This window comes from Leptodactylus fuscus, chromosome 10 (assembly GCF_031893055.1).
Source record: "Leptodactylus fuscus isolate aLepFus1 chromosome 10, aLepFus1.hap2, whole genome shotgun sequence".
Taxonomy (NCBI): Eukaryota; Metazoa; Chordata; class Amphibia; order Anura; family Leptodactylidae; genus Leptodactylus; species Leptodactylus fuscus.
Genome location: NC_134274.1, coordinates 59707113 through 59731249, shown reverse-complemented (window position 1 = coordinate 59731249; position 24137 = coordinate 59707113). Strand labels below are relative to the sequence as shown.

Genomic DNA, 24137 nt, shown 5'->3' with positions numbered 1-24137 from the left:
TTGGCCAGCGCTGATTGAAGCAGAGCTGAATCTGTGTGCTTAGCCAACTACTCCACCGGTGTAGTTGAGCTAAACACACACATTCAGCACTGCTTCATCACGCCAATAGAATGCATTGGCCAGCACTGATTGGCCAGAGTACGGAATTCGGCCAATCAGCGCTGGCCAATGCATCCCTATGGGAAAAAGTTTATCTCACAAAAATCACAATTACACACCCGATAGAGCCCCAAAAAGTTATTTTTAATAACATTCCCCCCTAAATAAAGGTTATCCCTAGCTATCCCTGCCTGTACAGCTATCCCTGTCTCATAGTCACAAAGTTCACATTCTCATATGACCCGGATTTGAAATCCACTATTCGTCTAAAATGGAGGTCACCTGATTTCGGCAGCCAATGACTTTTTCCAATTTTTTTCAATGCCCCCGGTGTCGTAGTTCCTGTCCCACCTCCCCTGCGCTGTTATTGGTGCAAAAAAGGCGCCAGGGAAGGTGGGAGGGGAATCGAATTTTGGCGCACTTTACCACGCGGTGTTCGATTCGATTCGAACATGGCGAACACCCTGATATCCGATCGAACATGTGTTCGATAGAACACTGTTCGCTCATCTCTATTAATGAATAATTGGCATTTGTTGAGACTGGGTTTACAGAGTGCTTTTAAGGCTGGGTTCACATGCTTGCTGTATTGAGTAGCACATATTACAATACATTTCACCTGTGTGATTAGAGTGCAGGACAGTATGTCACTGGGAGGTAGGGACTCCTCACACCATAGATAACTATACTACTAGGAGTCCCACTCCCAACCTGCTGCTTGGGCTAGTGAATTGGAGGCACACACAGATCAGATTTACATCTGAAATGTGGTCATTTAAATGTAGTGTAAGGCTAAGGCCCAACATTGTGATACGCAACAGGAAAAAAAGATGGTGTTTTACAGTACCAGCATATTAATTGTAGCTGCGAATTTACAAGCATTTACTTATATATTTACCGTAATAGGTGAAGGAAAAAAAATAGAGAAAAAATTGTAGCCTGGGTCAGTTTTAAATAAAGTGTGGTCCTAGGCAAATTTAAAAGTGGCTCCCAATGCTGATATACCAACAATACTGTCATATACTGTCATTTCAGAAGGCATTGCTAGGGTCTTAATATCAGGGAAAGAGATTTATAAACATATATATATATATATATATATATATATATATATATATGGTTATGAAATAATACCACTATACTGGGGAGAATTACTACTATTATACAGACAATTATTGAACTAAACACATCGTATAAAGACCAATAGTACCAACAATACATGACCTGGATTGTAAACTACCATGACCGCTACATAGTGACACAGAGGCAATAGTGTTACTTTATGTACTGCAAGCACCACTTTTCTCTCCACATGCTTTGTGTCGATTCAGAGTGGAAACCACACAGACCCCATATGGGATCCGTGTGTTTTCTTAGTAAACGCGTGTGTATTTTGGCAAAATGCATGTGTACAAAATACACGTATAAAAATAAGACTCCCATTGACTCCAATGACATTTTACACGTGTATTTTGACGTGTTTTTTTTTTACACATGTAAGAAACGTGTCATTGAAGTCAATGGGAGTCTTATTTTTACACGTGTATTTTGCCAAAATACACATGCGTTTACTCCGTGTGAACGGGCCCATAGGTAACTTTTTATATGTATAGGTTTCTGTTCTGGCTAATCCCATCCACAAATTACAGAAAATAATCCTCAGCAGAAGTACTGCGATTTGAATAGCGCACGCGTTTTTGCACATCAGTTATGCCTACGGAAAAGCTGGCGGTTTCCACATAATGGAAATGATAAAAGCAGAAAGTTTGCAGAGGAAAACTATGGTTTGCAGGATTAAAATTTAAAATTTCATTTCGCTTTGTATCTTGCATCAGTACACTCCTTTTATCTGCTAAATGGGAGGAAGACATGCTACCCTTACGTGTAAAACTGAGAAGGGTTTCAATGTCTGGTTTTACTGTACCCTGCCATTTCTGTCTGAAAAACACAAATCTGATGCAACAGGCTGTAAGCAGGCTATACACAGGACAGCCCCAAAGCTTGCAGGTTCTCAAGACTGCTTTCTGAACATCAATGAATAATAAACCTTTTGTGTTTGTATCTTTCAAACTGTGATACCACGAAAAAAAAAAATTGCTTAAGAAGTAATTTGGAAAATATTAGGTGTCTTCCAGACATGGTTCTTCTTAGAGGATATGGCTGCATAAAAACATATCCCTCAGCTGGATATTAGTGGATCCATCATGGGAACTGTTGACATATATTACACTAAACATAAAAAAAAACACATTTATTCAACAATATCTTAAGAATTTGACCTGATAGAGCAAAACGGTTTTCAGATTTGAAATCAGCATAAAAAATAGCGTAAGAAACACTTAATAACATTTAAGATATCCACGGCAGTGTTATTGGCCACTTTGGCTTAGTGGTTAGTGACATAGTGAACATATCCTCAATGTGTTAAATTGCAATCTTGCTGCTGAGAAATTCAACTTTCCATATTCAAGTGAAATTTTTGGTGTATTTTGGACAGCTCAACACCTGCTAGAACACTCTTAGGATAGGTCACCAATTAACAATTGGCAGAGGTCTGTCAACCTGCCCCCTGGCCAATCAGCTCACACTCATGCTGCAGCCTCTTCACCACAAGCCACAGCGCTGTACATTTGTGCAGTAGTTGTGTTTAGTACTGCAGTTAGGTCACTGGTGAACCTAGGCTCTCTGCTGCCTGAGGCAGATGATCAAAAGATGCCCCCCGGCTGAATACCGGGGGTAGAAGGGGGCAATGTTCATCTTTTCATTGTCCACCTCAGGCAGACTGTGTGTGTGTGTGGGGTGGTAGTCGTAACATTACAGTGAATACAATGCAGTAATATTTTGTGCAGTAATACTCACAGGAGACATCTTCTCACATTTCCTGTCTCTTCCCTTTGGACCGCCATGACCACTGTGACTTGACCCTGTAAAGTTTACAACACAGACGTCTTTGACTCCTCACTTCTCCACGGCGGCCCCTGCAGCCTATCTTATGCCCTACAGTGGCACAATAGACTAGAGGTTTCAGACCCCCGAATATAATAATCAGAGCCCCAGGGGAGGTAAGGGAACATAATAAACAGTGTTACTCACCTCTCCAGGATCCGATGTTAATCCTAGCAGGCTTCAGGCCTGCACTAGCAATACCGTACAGGCCCAAAGCCTGTGCTAGAAGTAACAGCCTGTTACTACTAGCACAGGCTTTGGGCCTGTATGGTAATGTCCCAGATGTGACAGGCCAGAAGCCTGCTAGGATTAACATCAGATTCCTGTTTATTATGTTCCCTCACCTCCCCTAGGGTTCCGATTATTATACTGGGGGGGTCTGAAAAGACGCCCCCCAAGTATAATAATAGCGGTAGTGGGTTTGTGGCCTGGGCCTGCTCACAGCCGCCCCCTGCGTCCTATAGTAGAAGGGGAAGTGGAGAATCAGCTATGAGCAGGCCCAGGGAGGTAGAAAAATATGCCGCTACTTGCTGGGGATATTCCAGCAGGTAGCGGCCTATTATAAAACAAAAAAAAAGTATTTAACTTACCGACCTCCCCGCTGCTGCCGCCTCTTCAGTTACCCAGCTATAAGACATCTGCGTATCAGCGCAGAAGGCGTGATGACACCACCTACGCTGAGACGCAGAGGTCTAAACCAGTGCAGGAGAGGGTCGCTCGGTTTTTTTTTAAGAGCATCCCCTCCCCTGCGCTAGTTTAGAAAAAAAAAAGTAAAAAAAAAAAATCCGGAGTGCCACCTGAGGCCGTCGCCTCACCTCGCCTCATTAGAGGTGCAGGCCCTTTGACTTGCATGGGATTAAGCCAAGTGACCAATGAATTAGACAATACATAGCCTGAGAAGTGGAAGTAACAATCAGGGAGCGCTGCTTCAGTCAGTTGATCCACAGAGGTCCTGGGTATCAGAATAGGTAGGTCATTGATAAATATAAAATAAATGAATCTTGGAAACCCCCTTTAAATTTTTGCTGAAATTTAACCTTCTCTTTTTCTAGTGCACATTTTGTGATCTATATAAGCAGATGATGTTAAGCGCTTCTTTCATTTAGATCGAGTAAAAAAACTTACCATAATATGTGGAGGAAAGTGAACTTCCTATGTGGGACGCATGGTAGATGACTCCAAATGAAACCTGCAGTACAAACTACACTAGATTCTTGGCATGTTTCAGATGTATGAGTTTCCTGTCATGCAATATGTATATGATAATAATGGAAAACTGGGGATTTATCTCCAAAATGTATAAACTCCCTTCCAGTCAGGGTGCTAAGAATAAATGAGAAAAAGAGCTATGATTGATCCCGAAACAAGAGTGGAAAGAGTCCAGCTCGAAGACTATCACATAATAATTATTAGATTAGCCAATTTATTTTATAGTTAATAGACTATATCTCACCCCAAGCAATTGGGCACATTTAATAGTAATAAAACCTCTAATTGCCCGTGATGTGAGAGGCAAATAGAAAAAATAATTAGAATAATTTCTTAAAAAATTAAGAAAAAAATGTAAAAACACTTCACAATAGAATCGTTCTACTGCCCATAAGAAAAAATACTTGGGAATTGAGAATTACTCTTCTATGCAAAAGAAAAAAAAAAACTTGATGAGATAACAGAAAATAAAGGATATGTCTATGGATAACAGAAGATGAAGCAACGATACAATGAAATATGACAGATCCAGCAATGAACAATACATCTCTCTCTTGCTGTAAAGGTCATTTCTTTTCATCTATCATCAAACACATCTTTTTCGGTTAGAACATATAGACCTTTACTACCGGTTACATCATTGAAAACCGCTCCGACCAGCTACAGATAGCAAAGGTCATACAATTCTGTAGAACAAGAGCGGGTATCTTGTTAACAAACCGTTAAAAGTACTCTCAAAATTTGGTGACAAATATGTTGCAGTCTGGATGATACTACTGCGATCTTAATACAATGTTTCTTCTGAATTTCTTAAAGGTAAAGCCCCGCTTCCACGACCAGACTACAAGCCTCCAGAACCCAATGGCTGCAGCTCTTACTTCCTTGGTCTCAAGGTACCAGAGAGTGTATGTACCACTAACATCTATTGTATTAGATGCACAAATATTAACATTATTAAGGAATATTTGTCTGTATCGGTAACTCCCATAGCAGTAAATGGCCAGAGTAGCACACTTACCACTTCACAAGGCAGATCAGTGGCTGGAGGACCTCCATTCTCTGAAGGTGGGACCTGAATCCATCAGACAATTATAGATACCATAGTTGGAAATATTCCCATAAAAGTGGTTAATAAATATGTATTTGATGTTATCACACAAAGGCAAAGCTGAAACTTACTTTATAGAGGAAGACCATCCATCCATAGCATACAACACTGGAGCTGTTCATTTTTACATGATATTTATGGAACCTGAAGATGATTAAGCAATAGATAAGCTTATTAGAGGCAGGTATACAACCATAACCACAGGCACATATACAGAAATGCAAAACAGCTATACACAGTAGTCCCTCGAGGTACAATACTGGCTCCAGGACCACCAGAATAAGTTGAAACCATTGTAAATTGAGACCATAACTCTATGGAGAACTAGTATTTGGTCTCTGAAGACCCAAAATGTCACCAAAAATATGAAGATTAAAAGAAAAATCAGCCTACAAATATATTTAGCAAATCCTTGCACATAATGTCATGAAGAGACCTGCTAGAAGCTGTACACATTTTATAATGGCAAAACAGAAAAACATGGAGTTGCTCTCAGGGGTGAACCTACCCCTTTCGCCACCCGAGGCGAACTACAGAAAGCTGCCCCCCCCCAAGGAGGGGGCGGAGCGAAGGGGCGTGGCCGAGCAAATGGGCGGGGCTTAGCGCCGTTCACAGGCACGGAGATGACCTGCTCTCTGCCTGAGCTTGAGGGGAGGCTGCTGGAGCAGCGTAGATGACTCTCAGCCTGCGCTGTGAACAAGCAGCACCCCGGCTCCCTCCATCCCTAAGAGCGGCCTGCAAGTGTCCGGAGTGCTTGTTCACAGCGTAGGCTGAGAGTCGACTCTCAGCCTGCTCTGTGAACAAGCAGACACTGGGGATCCCTGGCTGCATCCCGCAATCGACCCATACGTCCATTGCGATTGACCGGTAGATCGCGATCGACGTATTGGACACCCCTGCTCTATCCTGATATCCAAAGGAGCAGCTCAGCCTGGCACAAGAAAAGTATAAAACATGTAGTAGGCCCTATACTAAGACATTGACAAATCCCACGAGTATGTTTTTGCCCTCATGCTCCGTTTCATAAATGGGGACATGACAGTCTTACTCACTTCTCCTGGGCCTCGATGAGACATCGAGTGGTCCCTCAGTAGTCCCTCAGCATCCTCTTTGCCTCTTCTGGCTTGTAATTGATGTCAGCAGCGACCAGGGACCACTGAGGCCTATGATTGGGCCTCAACAGTTATTTGGGGAACGCCAACATGATGACCATTAGACGCAAGTGTTGTGACGCAGGCCTCAGCTGTCCCTGATGGTAACTGACATTATTTAGGAAGCTGAGAGAAGCTAGAGAGGACACAGAGGGACCACCAGATGCGAGGACACAGCCCATGAGAGATACGACATTTTATTTTTAATCACATGCTCTGGGCCTCTGTCTACATACTGAAGAGACCCCAGAGTATAATACTGGTTCATCGGTGGCGACATGGATTCGACCAAACTTGAAGTTTTTAGAAAATTTCCAATGAGTCAAACCAATTTTCTCACCCCCACCCTATATAGTAGAGAGGCGCTAATACTCAGCCAGTCAATACATGCATTTCACTAATACAGGGATTTTACAAGGGAAAAGACTAGGATGATGTCATGTTGGAACCACCAACCAAACATCGTACAGTAAGTTGAGTCTGGTTTTAGTTGCAATGGTCCAAAAAAGCCATTGCATGTTGTAAGTATCCTGAGTCCATTGACTTGAAGGACGACTGGATCTGCTTCTATCATTTACCTATTGACATCTCACAATATTTTTTTCCTATGTAACAAATTTGCTTATAAAAAAACCCCAAAACATTACTGCATTATTTCCATGCAGTTTTCCATAGACGCATCAAAGCTGCTACAAAATAAAGTGCACACCTACCATGTTCCCAGCTACGTGAAAGAATGTAGACAATTATGGGAATTTACACATGATGATAAGATCTGCCAGCAGGCACTTAGTCGTCTCTATTCTCGGCAGTCGCTGCCAGTCACTTATTATGCAGGTACGGTCGCATTAATAAATAATCTGCAAATCCAGCATCAAGGCACACTGTCATTTTTTTTTTTTTTAATAAATGACCCAATTTACGCTTCTCCATCACAAAGTCACCTTTGCATTCTCTTTGCATTATCTAATTATAAACCCCTCTCTGTTAAATTGCATGTAAATACTCATGAATATTCATAAAGCAATGCGAGATCCATCAACATTTCTACCCATAGACTATTGGAAACCAGACAACACTGAACAAAATAAGGGGCTGTGACGTGTGATCAGCCAGCCAGGCAGAAATATTTGTTGTGGGCACACTATAATCTCTGGTCCTGCCAACCCACCCTAGACAGCAAATGCATGCAATATTGTGCCACTCGGCTGACTGCACGTAAATGTTCTTTATGAGCATCTATTCGCGGACTGAAAGGTTTAATCTGCAGCATAATTCAATAAACCTAGAGGCAATAAAAGGAAAAATGGAAATCTATATGCAAATATTTATACTGAGGAACCCAGCCATGGTCTCACATTCAGCCCTCTGCAAAAGTGAATGGAAATTCATGAGTTTCACTAATTTTGTGAAAGGGATTTTACGTGTTTTCAATATTGAATATGACTTATCCCTTAATATCAATAATAAAGGGGTTGTCCCAATTGTTAGGATAGGCCATAAATTCCTGATCAGTAGGGGACAGACAACAATCAAATGTACGGAGTCACTTCCAGCTCAGTGCCCATTGAAGTCAGTGAGAGCTGAGCTGCTGTGATAGCGTCTAGCCAATATATGGGGTCATTGCTTTTTGCTTCCATCCTGTATTGTAAGAAGGGTGCCAGAAGCAGTTCCGGCCATCTGATCGGTGCCAGGGGGCTTAACCGCGGGTCAACCACTTTATTTTCTCAGAAGACTTAACTTCTACGTAGATATCTTGGATAAGCAGAAATGGAACCATTCTGCTGACATTGTGTATATTAGGCCCCTTGTAGACCACCGAGGCCATGGTCAGTGTGCTAGCAATGTATTTCACGGATAGCACACTGACCCATTCTTTTCTATGGGCCTGTACACACAACCGTAAATTTCACAGTCCCATGTGAGGGCTGATAGTTCTGGTCACAAATTATAAAACAGGTCCTATTTCTGTCTGATTTTGCGGCCCATGTTTCTGTGGTTCCTATTTCTGCTAGCAGAAAAAGGATGCCATTGAAGTCAATGGGAGGCTTTTTTTTCAGCGCTGAAAGTGCACATCAAATTCCTCACCATTTTCCTCCGTGTGAATGCACCCTTTGGCTTCAATTTGACTTACAAGCTTGCAGAGGGTAATGCTTTTTCTGCAAAGTTTTTATTTTAAATTTGGCTTTTATTGAGAAAAAATTTTCAACGTATAAAGTCCAACAATAAAACAAGGGTACAGAAATAGTGGCCCGGTCAGACCATGCTAAAGAAAAGAACAGAGAGCAAATTCATGACGAGCCGTCAGAATAACAAACAAATGTCGTCCAATGTCAGATTGAGCCGAGTCTAGGACAGGGTGGGAAACAGGGAGGGGTGTGGCGGGAGGGGGGAGGAGAGAAACGGGACAGAAAGAGTATAGGATGTAGGGAAAGAAACGAAAAACAAGTAAACCAGTGACTCAATATGTATGTAAGGTACTGCGTACTCAGGACAAGGTGATACCATTCTAAATTTGGCGTGACAAGCAACGCACAGAGGAATAAGCAAACACTTGCGACTATTATGGTAATAATGAACCAGCGTGCGAAGCACTTCAGGGAGTTGTGTCAGGGGGAGGACGTGGGGTCTGGGCTAGGGCATCCTTCCTGTTCTCCATAAAGGAGGACCAAACAGCCCATCTGGAACGAAAGCTAAAGAAGGTATGCTTTTTGGATGCCAGCATCTGCTCCAGGGTAAAGGCCGAGTCTAAGTGGTAAATTGGTTTGCCTACTGTCAAACAGGGTGCAAATTTCCATTGCCTCACTATCATGGATCTGGCTGCTAAAATTATTTGACCCAGTACCACCTGCATACCTGTGGGAAAAGACCCAGTGTCCAAAAAGCAGAGTGCCAGGCTCGGGGAGGGAGGTATAGTGAGACCAGCCATAGAGGAAATAAATTGGAAGACCGCTATCCAAAAGGCTTGGACCAAGGGGCATTCCCACCACATATGTAGGAGGGTGCCAACCTTCTCGCAGCCTCTCCAACAGAATTTCGGGAGAGAGGCATCAATATGGGCCAGTTGGCTAGGGGTTCTGTACCAGCGCAGCAGGATTTTTTGGGCCGTCTCCCAATGGGCCGCTACTTTTGAAACACGTTTCACAAACCCACAGGCTTCGTACCACTCAGGCAGGGAGATAGGTTGAGCAAGGTCCGCTTCCCATCTTGAAAGGCAAAGAGGTTTAACCCGTTCAGAGGGGGTAGAGAGAAAAACATAAAAAGCTGAAATGCTGCCCTTGACAGGAACGGACTGTCTCCGCAACCTCAAGGCAAGCCTGGGGAAAATGAGTCTCGTCACTCCGTGGGTTTGTAAAAGGTGCCTGATTTGTAAATATTTAAAGAAATCCCTATGGAGGAGGTCAAACTCCTTCTGTAGCATGGAATACGGTTAAGTAGAGCAGTGGCAACTTTACAAGGGGGACAAGATCTTCCAAGGAGGTATGCGACATATCGTACCTCCAAGCCCATATAGAAGCTTTAATGCTTAATAGGGGGACCTGAACACAGTGGGTGCCACAATCTTTAGGACGTAAAAGACTCATGAGAGGAGTGCCCAGCATCACCTCTTCCATCTCCGCCCATCTCCAGTTAGCAGTATCATCCCACCCAACTCTACGCTGCTCCAAAACCGCTGATGCAAAATATTTTTTGACATCCGGGACTCCCGCTCCCCCTTGAGACCAGTTCCTAGACATGACCTGAAATCGGACTCTAGTCCTTTTGCCCTCCCATATAAAATGGAACAGGATACGTTGAAGCTTAGCTAGGTAGATATCTGGTATAAGGATGACCACTGTGCGGAATAAGTATAAAATCAGAGGCAGTGCCATCATCTTAACAATGGCGATCCTACTCGCCCCAAGACAGCACAGGCTTAGCAATATTGGCTAAGAGGGAGGACACCTTAGACAACAGCAGAGAGTAGTTTACAGAGAACAAATTGAAGCTAGGGGACGTCAGGGTGATGCCTAGATACGTAATACAGTCGCCCTTCCACTGGTAAGGGGTAAGGGTAAGTCAGAGGTCGTCTTGTAGGGGGGTGAATGAGAATAGGCAGAATTTGAGATTTGGAAGGATATACTTTATAATAAGATACTTTTCCAAATTTTTAAAGGACGGTAGTAGCAGCCCGCATAGAAGAAGCAGGGGAGGTCAGTGCTAAAATGACATCGTCTGCGTACAAACCTATTTTATGTTGTCTCTGGCCCACAGTGATGCCCCTGATGTCCTCATCCATTCTAATTAATTACGTCAGCGGTTCCATCACTAAGGCGAAGATGATGGGGGAAAGGGGGCAAACTTGGCGATTGCCATTAGAAATGGGGAAGGATTCGGACAGGAAACCCGAGGACAGCACACGAGCAGATGGGCAGGAATATAAGGCCAATATCGCAGACTTAAAGGCAGGGCCCATGCCAAACTTATCCAGTAGGCTGTCCCGGTAGTGCCAGTGGACCCTATCAAATGCCTTTTCAGCTTTTAAGGCAAGGAGCAGGGATGGTGCCCCATCACGCTCCGCTTTTTGAATGAGTTCAATGAATCCGCCTGTGCCGTCCGAGGCCTGCCTACCTAAAACAAACCCCACCTGGTCAGTTTGAATCAGCTAAGGAAGGAGGTGTAGCAGGCGCTCAGCCAAGATTTTGGCATATATCTTAACATCTACATTCAATAGTGAAATAGAACGAAAGTTAGCGGGTGTGGTAGGGGAGATGCCTGGTTTTGGGAGGGTAACAATAGTGGCAGTAAGCATCTCTTCTGGAAACCGCTGGTCCTCCGCAGCGCTCCTGGACACTCCCACGAGATAGGGGGATAAAATGTCAGAGAATTTCTTATAATAGATCCCGGAAAAACCATCGGGGCCCGGGGATTTTAATGGCTTCAACACAGAGATGGCACTTACAGTAAAGTGATGGGCTGATATGTTCCTGAGTCACTTCTAAGGTTATATAGGGAGCTGTAATAAGAATGAAACTGTTCAGCAATAAGACGTGGGTCAATGACTTTATCTCCATGTTTATTTAACAGATAGGCTATAAGTGTCTTGGGCTTGACCTGTTTAATTCTCCTGGCCAGGAAAGTGCTGGCTTTGTTGTTGTGCACATATGCCTGGCACTGAAACCTTTTAAAAGCCAAATCCTGTTGGTAAACCAGTAAACTTTGCAACCTTAGCTGGCATTTTCTAATCTCAGCGGAAGTACCATTTTTAAAACTTAGAAAGGATAAAGCGGTACAGTGTAGCAGATACATAAACCAATAGAGCCCTAGAGTCACGCGGAAATACAGAATCAAATTGAGCAGTATGCCAAATAGCATGTAAAAACAAACATAGTAAGTAATGCAAACTGAACATCTTGGTGTCAAAAAACACTGATTAAGCTATGTAAGGGGGAAAAAAGAATCAAACATCTTCTACAAGATGGTGTAAAAGCCTAGGCAGGCCGCAGGCACTCTCAGAGGTAGTAGTGAGCTGCTTGAGCAGCAGTCTTTTATTGTGTTTCGCTTACTTTAGGGCCTAAGATCTGGATGCAGCCTATTGAAGATGGCAGCCGGGATGAGGATGGAGGGTCCCGGTGTAGGAGACGCTTGATCTACAGGCTTGGAGGTGACTATAGGACGACCCTTAGTTGTCAGGTTGGCAAGCACAGTGTCCTTGCTCCGTGTCACGCTGGTGAGCTGTACTCCCCTTCCAATGCAGCTGAGGCCTAAGATGGCAGGCAGCCTGAGTGTATGAGTAGGCCCAGAAGTGCAGCTCTCTCTGGTTTGGCAACTCTGTAGCAAAAACACCCCCGATGGGTTCACTGAGGCCTGTGGGAATGCCTCCGGGTGGTTTTAAGTGTTTGTAGCCGTGGATGGAAGAGATAATTCGCGGATCATATGTTGTAAACTGAGGAGCTCTCTTTAACACATCTTCTTCCTCTGCTGGCTAGCCACGCCCCCTCTATAGCGAAGTTTTTGATGGATGTAAATTCCATTAAAAACGGACATTGTCAGCCATTTTACCTACATTCTGTTCTGTTTTTCTATTTTTAATGGCTGTGGAGTGTCATCAGTTTTTAACTGTCAATGAAGAAAAATTGATAACTTCCATCTTGAATCCAACCCACTGAACCATTTTTAACATACGTGAAAGTGATGATAATTAATTTCTCGGCCATTAAAAATGGGTCCCATAGACTTGCATTGAGTCCGTTTGGCCATCAAAACAGCCAGAGATTGCGTGTAAGTTTTTTGTTGAAAAAAAAAACACACCGTGAAAAAACTGACACAATGAATTCAATATATTCTCAAAACAGACATATGGCGGATGATGGGAAAACATCCATCACATGTCTGTTTTTCAGTGTTGTGTCCAAAAGGCCTAAGTCATAGATTGTGAGGAATTCCTTAAAGGGGTTGGCCACTTTCAGACTAATATTGACAAACAAATGTACAATAAAAAGATATACAATTTTCCAATATACTTTCTGTATCAATTCCTCACGGTTTTCTAGATTTCGGCTTGCTGTCGTTCATTCTGTTACTTGTAGTGGATAAAACTCTGATCATGGTCATGTGATTTACGGTCCATGGTCATGTGATGAGCACACAGGCGCACAGCTGATTACCAGGCAGATGTCTGATTACTGGGCTGTGACTATAACGAGCGGCACCTGTGTGCTCATCACATGACCATGGACCGTAAATCACATGACCATGGACCGTAAATCACATGACCATGGACCGTAAATCACATGACCATGGACCGTAAATCACATGACCTTGGTCAGACTTTTATCCTCTAGAAGTAACAGAATAAATGACAGCAAGCCGAAATCTAGAAAACCGTGAGGAATTGATACAGAAAGTATATTGGAAAATTGTATATCTTTTTATTCTACATTTGTTTGACAATATTGGTCTGGAAGTGGCCAACCCCTTTAATGCATATGATAGGTGTTCAGCTGAAGATGTTACAGAGTAAAAGCAATTCTGTAAAGAGGCTTATAACTTCACAGATTAATGATGCCGAGACGTCTTAGGTCTTTAAGCTTGGAATTGATTTTCTAGAGATACTGCTGGATTGGAGCAGGAAAAGTGTCAGTCATTATTAACATAGTAGGCCTGATAAATTTCACTCATGAATAAGTTATTGCATATAGCACATTGCAAAGTAACAGTATTATTTATCAGATTTGACACCGAAGGTCAAAAGCAGATATCTTTGTGAGAACCGAAGCGCCAGTAGGTAAAAGGCAGTGAAGACATGCAAAACTGGAAAGGAACACATAAGATTAATACATTGGCTTTCTCTATAACCCTCTCCCTACATGCATGTGAAAAACAACTGTGTGCACCTAGTACAAATATTGGCAGTTTGCTGATCTGGAGCAGTCAGGCGTGTGTTTACAATTCATCAACACATTTCTGGCAGTTTTCTGACTTAGATGTGCGATTATGTGAAGAATCTTTGACACAAGGCCCTTTCTTGCACTTAATATGCTTCAGATGCCCATTCCATGAATATGGGCAGAGTGGGGTGAGATGGGGACACCTCAGGCTGACATATTTATTATAACTGATGCCTATTTTTTTGCATGAGTTATACAGGTAAAACTACACTGGTTCCTGACTGGCGTAGATTCCGACAGGCGTGCGTCTGATTTATTAAGAGACCAGAGCTTCTTGTTAAGTCAGGTGCGCCTGTCAGGGACTTTATTAAAGGGGCTCTAACAGCAAAATTATGCTGTATGAGCCCCACATATGCGTGAATAGCCTTTAAAAAGGCTATTCAGGCACCGCTAATCTTTTTTTAAATCTCCCCCCCTTTTTAAAATAAAACTATAAAAACATATATGTAAATCATACCTGAACGTGCACGCTGGACGGTCGTGCACGATCCAACGTCATCTTCGGTCCCTCCTTTCTCTTCTTTCTTCTTCCAGCGACGTCCTCCTGTCTTGGTTCTTCTCCACCTTCATCTTCTTTTCTTCCGGATATGAAGGCGTTCACGGACGTACTGCGCATGCTCGTGTAGTTCTAAGGGATACTTAGAACTACAACAAAAATGGTGGCGGCACGTGCAAAGTAGCGCTCCAGAAGGAGCGCTACTGCGCACGCATGGGATTTTAACACAACCCGCCAGAAAAACAGAAGATGAAGGCGGAGAAGAGTCAGAACAGGAGGATGTCACTGGAAGAAGAAAGAAGAGAAAGGACAGACCGAACATGATGGCGGATCATGCACGACCGCCCAGCGTGCACGTTCAGGTATGATTTACATATATGTTTTTATAGTTTTATTTTAAAATGGGCGGGGGGGGGGGGGTTAAAATTAGAATAGCGGTGCCTGAATAGCCTTTTTAAAGGCTATTCACGCATATGTGGGGCTCATACAGCATACTTTTGCAGATAGAACCCCTTTAAGGCTGGTGTACAAAATGTCAATTTTCATAACTCTGCTCAAATGACCTTAGAGAAGCAATTGTTGCTATCCATCAATATGGAAAAGGGTCATAAGGCCATTTACAACCAATCTGAAAAGTTGTTATTGTATAGTGAGTAAGATTATTAACAAGTAGATAACATTCTGGATGGCTTATATTACAATCTTCCCAGAAGTGGACATCTCAGTAAGCTCTCCCCAAGGCCACATTGTCCACAGAAAAATCACTAAAAACAAAACACAAAAATAGCCATATCTAAGATGCTACAAGCCTCAGTTACACAGGCGTACCTTCTTGAAGCTCCTGCTCCTCAATGTAAAATGTGTAATGGTGCTCCCACTTACTTTGTGCTATCTATAATATTGGTGTCTGATATTGTAGATCTGCCTTTTGGGCCCTTTAAGGCCCAGTAGCAATTGCTCTTTGCAGGATAAGGACAGTACAATTAGAACAAGACTGATCATGGCTTGTATGGAATGGTTCCCAGGATATAGCCTCTTCTTTCTAAAAAGAACACTGCTTTAACTTAACAAGTTGCATCTGAATAAACCACAAGACTTCTGGAACACTGTCTTTGGAGAGGAGACCAAGGTGGAGATGTTTGGCCATAAAGCACAATCAACGTGTTTGAGGAAAACCAAACACAACATATCAGCACAAACACCATGCTTAACGGCTGGTATAAGGTGGTGGATTGGTGATAAATTGGACAAGTTTTGCAGCCACTGGATCTTGGTACCTTGTAGTCGTATACCAAAGTAATTCAAGTATTTCAAGTCTACACTAGTAAGGATCTGGCATAGATTTCCATTGGAAACTGGCATGGATTTTAGTAGCTCAGTCATCCTTGATCCCTGCCCCGCAATGCCCACATTTGAAGAATGTGGTTGGTGAGACACAGATCGGAGTTTGAGACACACATTTGGTGCAAGAAAGGGTCTTGCACCAAATGTTTGCCTCAATATCATTGCTCTACGTCAGTTTTCTGGGTATGTGGGATGATAAATTACCCCCATTGTATTTTTCGCAGGTGTGCACTAGTTTTACTGTGGCACTCATTTCTGATGCAGGGGGAGCTCCTTGTTAAATGTTATGCAGATGTGTTAGTTTAGATGCTCCTTTATAAGCTATGTGTACTTTGCTCCTTTATTGCTAAAATTAAGGCACTATTGCCCCTATTTAATCCTGTCTGATCCGATTGGCTTTTTTTATGTTGCATATATACTGGAGTGCATTTGCGCCTTTTTTTGTCCCTTTTTAAATAGACGCAAGTCATCAATTCAACATGAAAAGGATCAGATTTTATCACCACTGCGGTCGGTCGGAGATAAAATTTTTCCAACTTGCTAGACAAATGGCTTCACTTGAAGAGGGAGCATGACAAATGTGACAAAGGGTGTTGTAAAATTGTGGCTGAGGATAAGCCGAATAAACTAATAAAACACCAAAAGGTAGTATAAACCTAGACTACACAGACTACAGATACACCAGATTTCTCATCCAGCATCAGTCATATGATAAATCACAATATCGTGCCTCCCACACGCAGGTCTGCTGCCGAGGACGCAGGTCTGCTGCCGAGGATTACAACGGTATTCTTAAACTTTTATTGTCGCTTCTTAACTTGTTACTAGCCGAGCAGTTTTGCAAATTTACCTGGGGAACCGCAAGGCTGATAAAGCGAATACGTGACAATAAATGTGTGTAAATGTAGTTTGTGGGGACAGAGCACAGGCCAAACATGAGCTTATTGATCCATTAACGAAACCAGTTTTCTGGCCTAATAGTATTATATCAACGATATGTTTATGCTTCTTGGCACTTTGTCCATAGATTATGAAATGTATGTATTTATTGAAGAAAGGGGACATAAATGCCATAGGGTGATGGTAGTTTGTATTAGGGATTATTCATATGACTGGGAAAAATGTCATTGTGATGTGAAATTTTACAACGTGCGTTATACTGTGTACGTTGACATGTCCAGGGTTTTTTTAGAATATTTTTCATGGCTATCAAAAGAACTGATGTGCACTGTCTGTCAAAATGGACATAAGTAGTGCCATAGATTAATTGAATAGCCCATGGGATGTCCTTGAAAAATGGCATGGCCGTATTGATAAGACCTTGCTGTCGTAAATGTGACACACCCTGAACCTTAAAAATTAACAACAAATAAAGTAAAAGTACAAAAATTCTAAGAGATTTGTGGCTTAGGACACACGTCTGGTCTACCACAGAACGCCCATAACAGGCAGCAGATCCACCGATAGCAGATAACCCCTCAGATAATCCCTAATGGGATTTGTCTGAATCCCCTCCCCTACACTGTGTCTGTAGGCCACAGAGGGTTAGCCAGCTACGACTGCATAGAGGTTAAAGGGGTTGGCCACTTTCAGACCAATATTGACAAACAAATGTACAATAAAAAGATACACAATTTTCCAATATACTTTCTGTATCAATTCATCATGGTTTTCTAGATTTCGGCTTTCTGTCATTCATTCTCTTACATCTAGAGGATAAAACTCTGACCATGGTCATGTGATTTACGGTCCATGGTCATGTGATTTACAGTCCATGGTCATGTGATGAGCACACAGGTGTACAGCTGATTGTCTGATTACTGTGCTGTGACTATAACGAGCAGCACCTGTGTTCTCATCACATGACCATGGACCGTAAATCACATGACCATGGACCGTAAATCACATGACCATGGACTGTAAATCACATGACCATGGTCAGAGTTTCATCCTCTAGAAGTAACAGAATGAATGACAGCAAGCCGAAATCTAGAAAACCGTGAGGAATTGATACAGAAAGTATATTGGAAAATTGTACAAGTTTTTATTGTACATTTGTTTGTCAATATTGGTCTGAAAATGGCCAACCCCTTTAACATATCGCAAATTCAGCATGTGTTACCGGCTTAATGTAGTTTCCATCTTGTAATCTACAGGTAACCCCAGCATTTAATATTAATACTGCGCCACCACAGGGTAAATGAAGCAAAACAGGGTAACCACTAAAATAAAAAGGATATCCTTATAATAAATTGATGTCTCAGGTCCTCTAGAATGGCTAACTCCCTAAGTTTAGTAACTGGGAACGTCCAAACAGAAATTTGATAACCTAGACAACCCATTTAAAGATTTTTTTCCCTTTCCAGTTGGATATGGGCATCCCGGCTATGACAAAATGCTGTAACCAGCTGGATATCTGCTACGACACTTGTGGGGCAAACAAGTACCGATGTGATGCCAAGTTCCGCTGGTGTCTGCATTCCATCTGCTCAGACTTGAAGAAGAGCCTGGGGTTTGTCTCCAAAGTTGAAGGTAATTTTTTCCTTATCTGAGTATTCCCGAGCTGAATATTTTTAAAGATACACTTGCTGTGAAGCATATTTCTTGATTTTCATGCTGCCATGTTTTATTAATTTTTCCATAAAATGTTTAGGGAAAATTCTCTCTTATTTCCCGCTAATAAACTCTTAGTAATTGTTTCTTAATATCTTGTAGAAAGTTACCATGGCATTAGGCCAACCTTTCCATTATCAAACAGAGTTGTGAAATGCAAAAACAAGAATATATCTGTGCTCACAGATGGCGATAGCTACAGAATATAGAAGTATCTTGATGTCCTGTGATGAAGTAGACCTGGACTGATAGAGTTCCTTGGTGGTTGGGCCAGTATGAAGAGTAGGCAGCAGTCTAGGCCACTATTAGGGAGTGGGGCATAATTTATGGCTCCGTGTCTAGATATACCATATATATTGTGAAGAAGGGATGGTCTCTACTTCAGATAAGAACATGAAATAAATAAATAAATAAATAAATAAGAATAATAGGAATTGGGTAGGGAAAAGAGAGCAATTCCAAGTTAATAAGTTAGGGACTGAGGTTTGGGAGGCGGGAATCCTGAAACACATTCTTGGGAACCAAGAGCACTTATCCTGTCCTTCCCATTATATGAGGCAGGCAAGCATGGGGTTGTAATATCACATTTATTGATCAACTTGTATTGATCTCCATGATTAAAGCAGCTTTCTGTCTGGCTACTGGACCTGGAATGGCTAGTCAAGCAAGACAATAGACATGAGTTAACCCCTTCACTACCCTAGACCACCAGGGATGCCAAATCACACACCTTTAGTACTAGGAATATTACTATTAAAGTTATGCAACCCAACCACTGGGATAAAATTAATTATCCATTAAACCATTCTAAGCACCCATGGATACTATTAACTCACCCAACCACACAAACTGGGATAAAATCTATTAACTATCAAGCCACAAGCCTCATACACCAAGCCCCATATAGGGATCACAATGTACTTTTTTTTTTTCCTATTAGTATGTATTTATAGAGTGGGAGGAAATCCACTCAAACACGGGGAGAACATACAAACTCCTTGCAGATGTTGTTCTTGGTGGGATTCAAACCCAGCACTCCAGCGCTGCAAGGCTACAGTGCCAACCACTGAGCCACCGTGTTGCCCAAGCTATTTTCAATATTAAAGATGGTTTTACCAGGAGTTAAATAGTTGACCTATCCTTAGGAAAAATTATCAATATGTAATAGGTAGGGGGATCCATTACCAAAGAACTCCACAGATCAGCTGCTCAAAGAGGCCAATTCAGCTTCATAGGCCATTGATGACCTGTTAATTGGTCACGTGGCCAGTTTGCAACTCACTCCCTTTTGAATCAATGGGGTTGATCTACAACAACACGCATAGCCCCTATACATGTTATGGTGCTGTGCTCAGTATACAGTGAACAGGCTGCAGCACTCTGTGGTCTCTTCAAACAGTGAATCGGTAGGGGGTCCCTGATGTTGGACACCAGAATATCTCATATTGGTGCACTGTCCTAAGAATAACATACAGCTACAGTATGTGTGGCAATAGAGAGCTTGCGACATATATTCCCTCCCTCTCTTGGTATATGCCTTTCCAGTGAAAAGAGTTGTATAATATATTAATATTAAAAACTATTAAAATGAATCAGAATAGAATACGCCAACTAATAGTATGTATATAATAACTATGCTTTGTTTCCATCCAGCCTGTGAGTCGGTAGCAGACACAGTATTCAACACTGTCTGGGCCTTGGGATGTAGACCTTTCATGAACAGTCAAAGAGCATCCTGCATCTGCAATGAGGAAGAAAGAGATGAACTGTAAGAAAATAGAGGCTTCAACCAAACATCAAAGAAGACAGCTGCAGTGCACGGCCTGGTGGACAACGCAGAGACGTTACAATACTGCATCCAGTGTCACATTATATTACTGCTATCAGCACTAGCCCACTCGCTTATTTGTAGGATAAGTTGCAACAGGCCATTGGGCTTGTATAACTGTAAGTTAAAGACCTTGGAGACCAGCTCATTGCAGATTCCAGGGATGGAATTAAGAGGTGCCATCCTGCTTTCTGTGTTGGCCATGTCAAGATACACATTTACCCAATTTCATTTAGAATAAATGTCTATTTATTGTGACATTCAGTACTGGATATCCCCCAGGACAATGCAGAACATTTTTTGCACTAACTTGGCAACCAGAGACTTGAATTCCACTAGATAGTATCAGGCTCATAACCCTAGATAAACACAGATATATATATATATATATATATATATATATATATATATATATATATATATATATATATATATATATATATATATATTGTATATATATATATCTTGCAGAGCAGAGAAGCCCCGTATAGAGCTGTGGAAAATAAAAATACTCTTGTTTCTCCTACTTGTGATTTCCCCCCCATTAGTCTGCCCTTCTTTCTTCCAAGGTCCTTTTAAAAGGAGTACAAGAACCTTCTTAAGATTGGCTACATGACTATGCAGTGCCCATGACCCTTATCTGTTCTCATCTGCTCATGAGATGGCATAACCATGTTCCAGATTTTGTACACTTAAGCATGTGTACAAATAACACATACATAAATAAAAAGAGCATCATCTCATTTTAATGAATCTCAATAGACAGATATATTAACAAGTATTATTTTAATTGGAAAAAACCAATGGAATCTCAGTAATAAATTATGTCAAGCAGCCAAAGACCAGCAAGGGCCACCAAATCATACTCACTAAAGTAACCCATCATCCCGAGGCCCCCCAATTCCCCTTCCTCCTCAGATGTTCACATTCTAATCTGTACCGGTACCCTACTATGGAAGATGCAGACCATGCAGACCTTGACACCTTCCTTTATCTCAAGTGCTTCCACCATTCTTGCACCTGGCATTGAGGCTGCCCTTGACATTTTGGGTTTCTGACTGACTAGAAGACTCATGTACAGTATGTCAGACACACAAAGTCAGATGAAAATGTGGTAACCAAGAGCTGTGGCAATGAGTGCGCTCCTCAAAGAAAATGCATATTAGTCAGCTACTGATGTCTAATGCTTCTCCTAACTGCTGCCCAGCCAGACATGGATGGATTGGTCTGCAGTCTACACCTGACACACAGAGTTCAGACTTCGTAGAATACAGTAAGCTTGCAGAGTGTGAATGACACATAATCATTGGCAGGACATGATCCTGGAATTGCGCTTCCCCCTTCATTCTGATCACAGGTGGCACCCTAGGCAGTTGTCTATTTCTGTCTTCCCATTACCCTGGCAAGAGGAATGAAGCAGCTTTATATAATTTGTAATTTATTCATGTATATGTGTGCTAGTGTGCATACAAAGAAAGCAAGTCACTCAGTAGACTCAACCACATGATGGTCTGTACATACCTGGGGTTCAATGATTACTCACCTTAGTAGTCTCCAATGTTGTTCCGATCGTAACAGGAGGCTAAACACAGATGGTAAATCTTCATTTTTAACCTATGCAGTGATTATAGGAATAAGAACAAAGAGAGTGTAGAGAGGACCGTGCAGCTGTCATTGTAAGGCTGCACAGTTCTCTCGGAATGATTCAGAGCACCAGTTCTAGAGCACTTTGTCCAATCATTAAGATGAGATTTCAGGGAGTCTGCTCTGCACTTTTGATTATTTAAAGGTGTTGTTCCAAAAAAATAAAGACTGGAACCCCTCGAGCCTCTAAAAAAAACCTCCTGATTTCCTGGTGGTGTTTTCATCAGATATAGATTTTCCTTGCGTCATGTACTACAGAGATGGCTCAAGTCCACCAAAGCAAAAACCTCTGTGTTTTTGTGGTTCCCCTATTGACCACCCGTGCAGGAATTGCCCTTTATGACGTTAATGTGTTTTAGAGGAGCTTTGTGAGAAAACCTCTAGGGCCCCTTCACACGGCGTAAGCGCTCGGCTCATTCTGAGCCGTACACGCGAGCGCTTCTAAACACTTCCCATTCACTTCAATGGGAGCGCTCGTAAAGCCGAATGTTTACGCCATGTGAAGGGGCCCTAATAAACATATAATGGGGTTTAGGTCACAGTTTTTCCTACTTGGAAATGTCAGATGTGTATTAGAAATTCCGATGTCAGTTGCACAAACCTTCTAATAGAAGGCCCTAAAAATGTTGAATTACAGATATCCATGTAGTAGTGCATTGGAGCCCCTTAGGCCTTCAGAATGGCAGGAATTTTTTATGGCATACACAGACATCATCCACAAGTATCTGAGGACCCAGTTGTGCCATGTAAACGTAATCTGGATTTATCTAACTAGGTGATGTTTTTCCCACTGCTCAGTGATACATTTTTTGCAACCTTTTTCCATTAGGAGTCTTCCCATTCTCTTTTTCTTGGAGACCAATGGCACTCAAGTTGCTCATCTGTGGTGGTAATCTGTGCAATGTAGTGACAATCTGTGCAATAGAGTCAAGCTGTGCATGTTGGATGAGGCACCAGTATTATATTCAGCAGCAATATGCTTAAAGGCCTTGTCCGGGAATTTCATTTATGGCCAATCATTAGGATAGCCTCTAATTATCTGGTGGAAGGAGGGCGTGACAGGCGTGACGGGCATCCCCCACACAGATCAGTTGTTCGGGGGCACTTCCAACATCCATATAATACAATGTAAATCACTGATGTAATGGTGCCCTTCCACTATACAGGAGCCAACTGCTTCTGGCTCTATACAGTGTCCAGTATGGGTGTCGTAAGTAGCCCTAAAGAGCTGATCCTTAGCATATCCTAAGGATAAGGCTATGAATAAAAATTCCTAGACAACGCCTTTATCTAGCCAATAAAATACTGGCCCCTGTTAGTCTAGCACTGACAATCCTGACTCATTTCAAGTTGTTCAGATCACTTGGTTTTCACTTTCTAAAGTGAATTCACACTGAACCTAATCCACGGCAAACTTTATACCTCGCTACAGGGTCCCATTTCCATTTAGTACATCTATCTTGGCAGAAGTAGTGTAGAGAAATAATACCCCTCCTGACACTAGATTCCAGAATAAGACACACATCTAAATGGTTAAAACAATGTAATAATGAATAAGGAGATCTATACAACTGTCTGAAATTGGATGGAGATAAAGGTATTAAATATAAATAATATGAAAATAAACAATGTTTACAAAGAAATGAATGAATACAACACAAATGTCGAAAATACACGTAAAGGGAATAAAAAAGGAGAGATTAAATTACAAAAAAGTAATTCGGGGGCAGTTTAGAGGAGCATATTGAAGTGTCACTGATATTTTAGGGAAGATTGACATATAGAGACATGAAAAGTTTACATTTGTGGGGGGGTCTGACTGCTGAAACAATGAACATTCTGTAAAGTAAAGGGGCAGAAATTCAACAAAGTGTCAATTGGGCTGCTGTCGGCATTTCTCGGCATATGATAGAACTATGGAGGCTGCAGATATACTGATACGTATGTGGCACAGTGTTTGGTGAAGGTGAGCAGTCCGACTATAACTGTATGGCAGCCCTGGCCATGGTGCTGAAGACTACAGAATACTTAAAGGGATTCTAGCACTAAACCAACATTTTTTCTAATTACCACGTCGGAATAGCCTTAAGAAAGGCTATTCGACTCTTACCTTTAGACGTGGTCTCCGCGACACCGTTCCTTAGAAATACCGGTTTTAACCGGTATGCAAATGAGTTCTCCACAGCAATGAGGGCGGGCCCCAGCGCTCAAACGGCAAAGGGGGCGTCCCCAATGCTGCCCGCGTGCTCACTCCAGTGACGCCTCCATC

At 42.1% G+C, this 24137-nt stretch overlaps 1 protein-coding gene across 2 annotated transcripts in view; it reads left to right on the top strand.

The window, feature by feature from the left end:
- PLA2G12B (phospholipase A2 group XIIB) overlaps positions 1-23459 on the top strand; it is a 29459-nt gene extending 6000 nt beyond the window's left edge. Inside the window, exons 2-4 of one of the 2 annotated variants that reach the window (XM_075258568.1) lie at positions 5071-5147; positions 18150-18315; positions 20050-23459. In XM_075258568.1, coding sequence (XP_075114669.1) covers positions 5071-5147; positions 18150-18315; positions 20050-20168 — 362 coding nt within the window. In that variant the 3' untranslated portion in view covers positions 20169-23459. Of the gene's footprint in view, positions 1-5070; positions 5160-18149; positions 18316-20049 lie in introns of both variants that reach the window. The other variant, XM_075258567.1, reaches the window with a different exon arrangement.
- Positions 23460-24137: the final 678 nt, after the last annotated feature.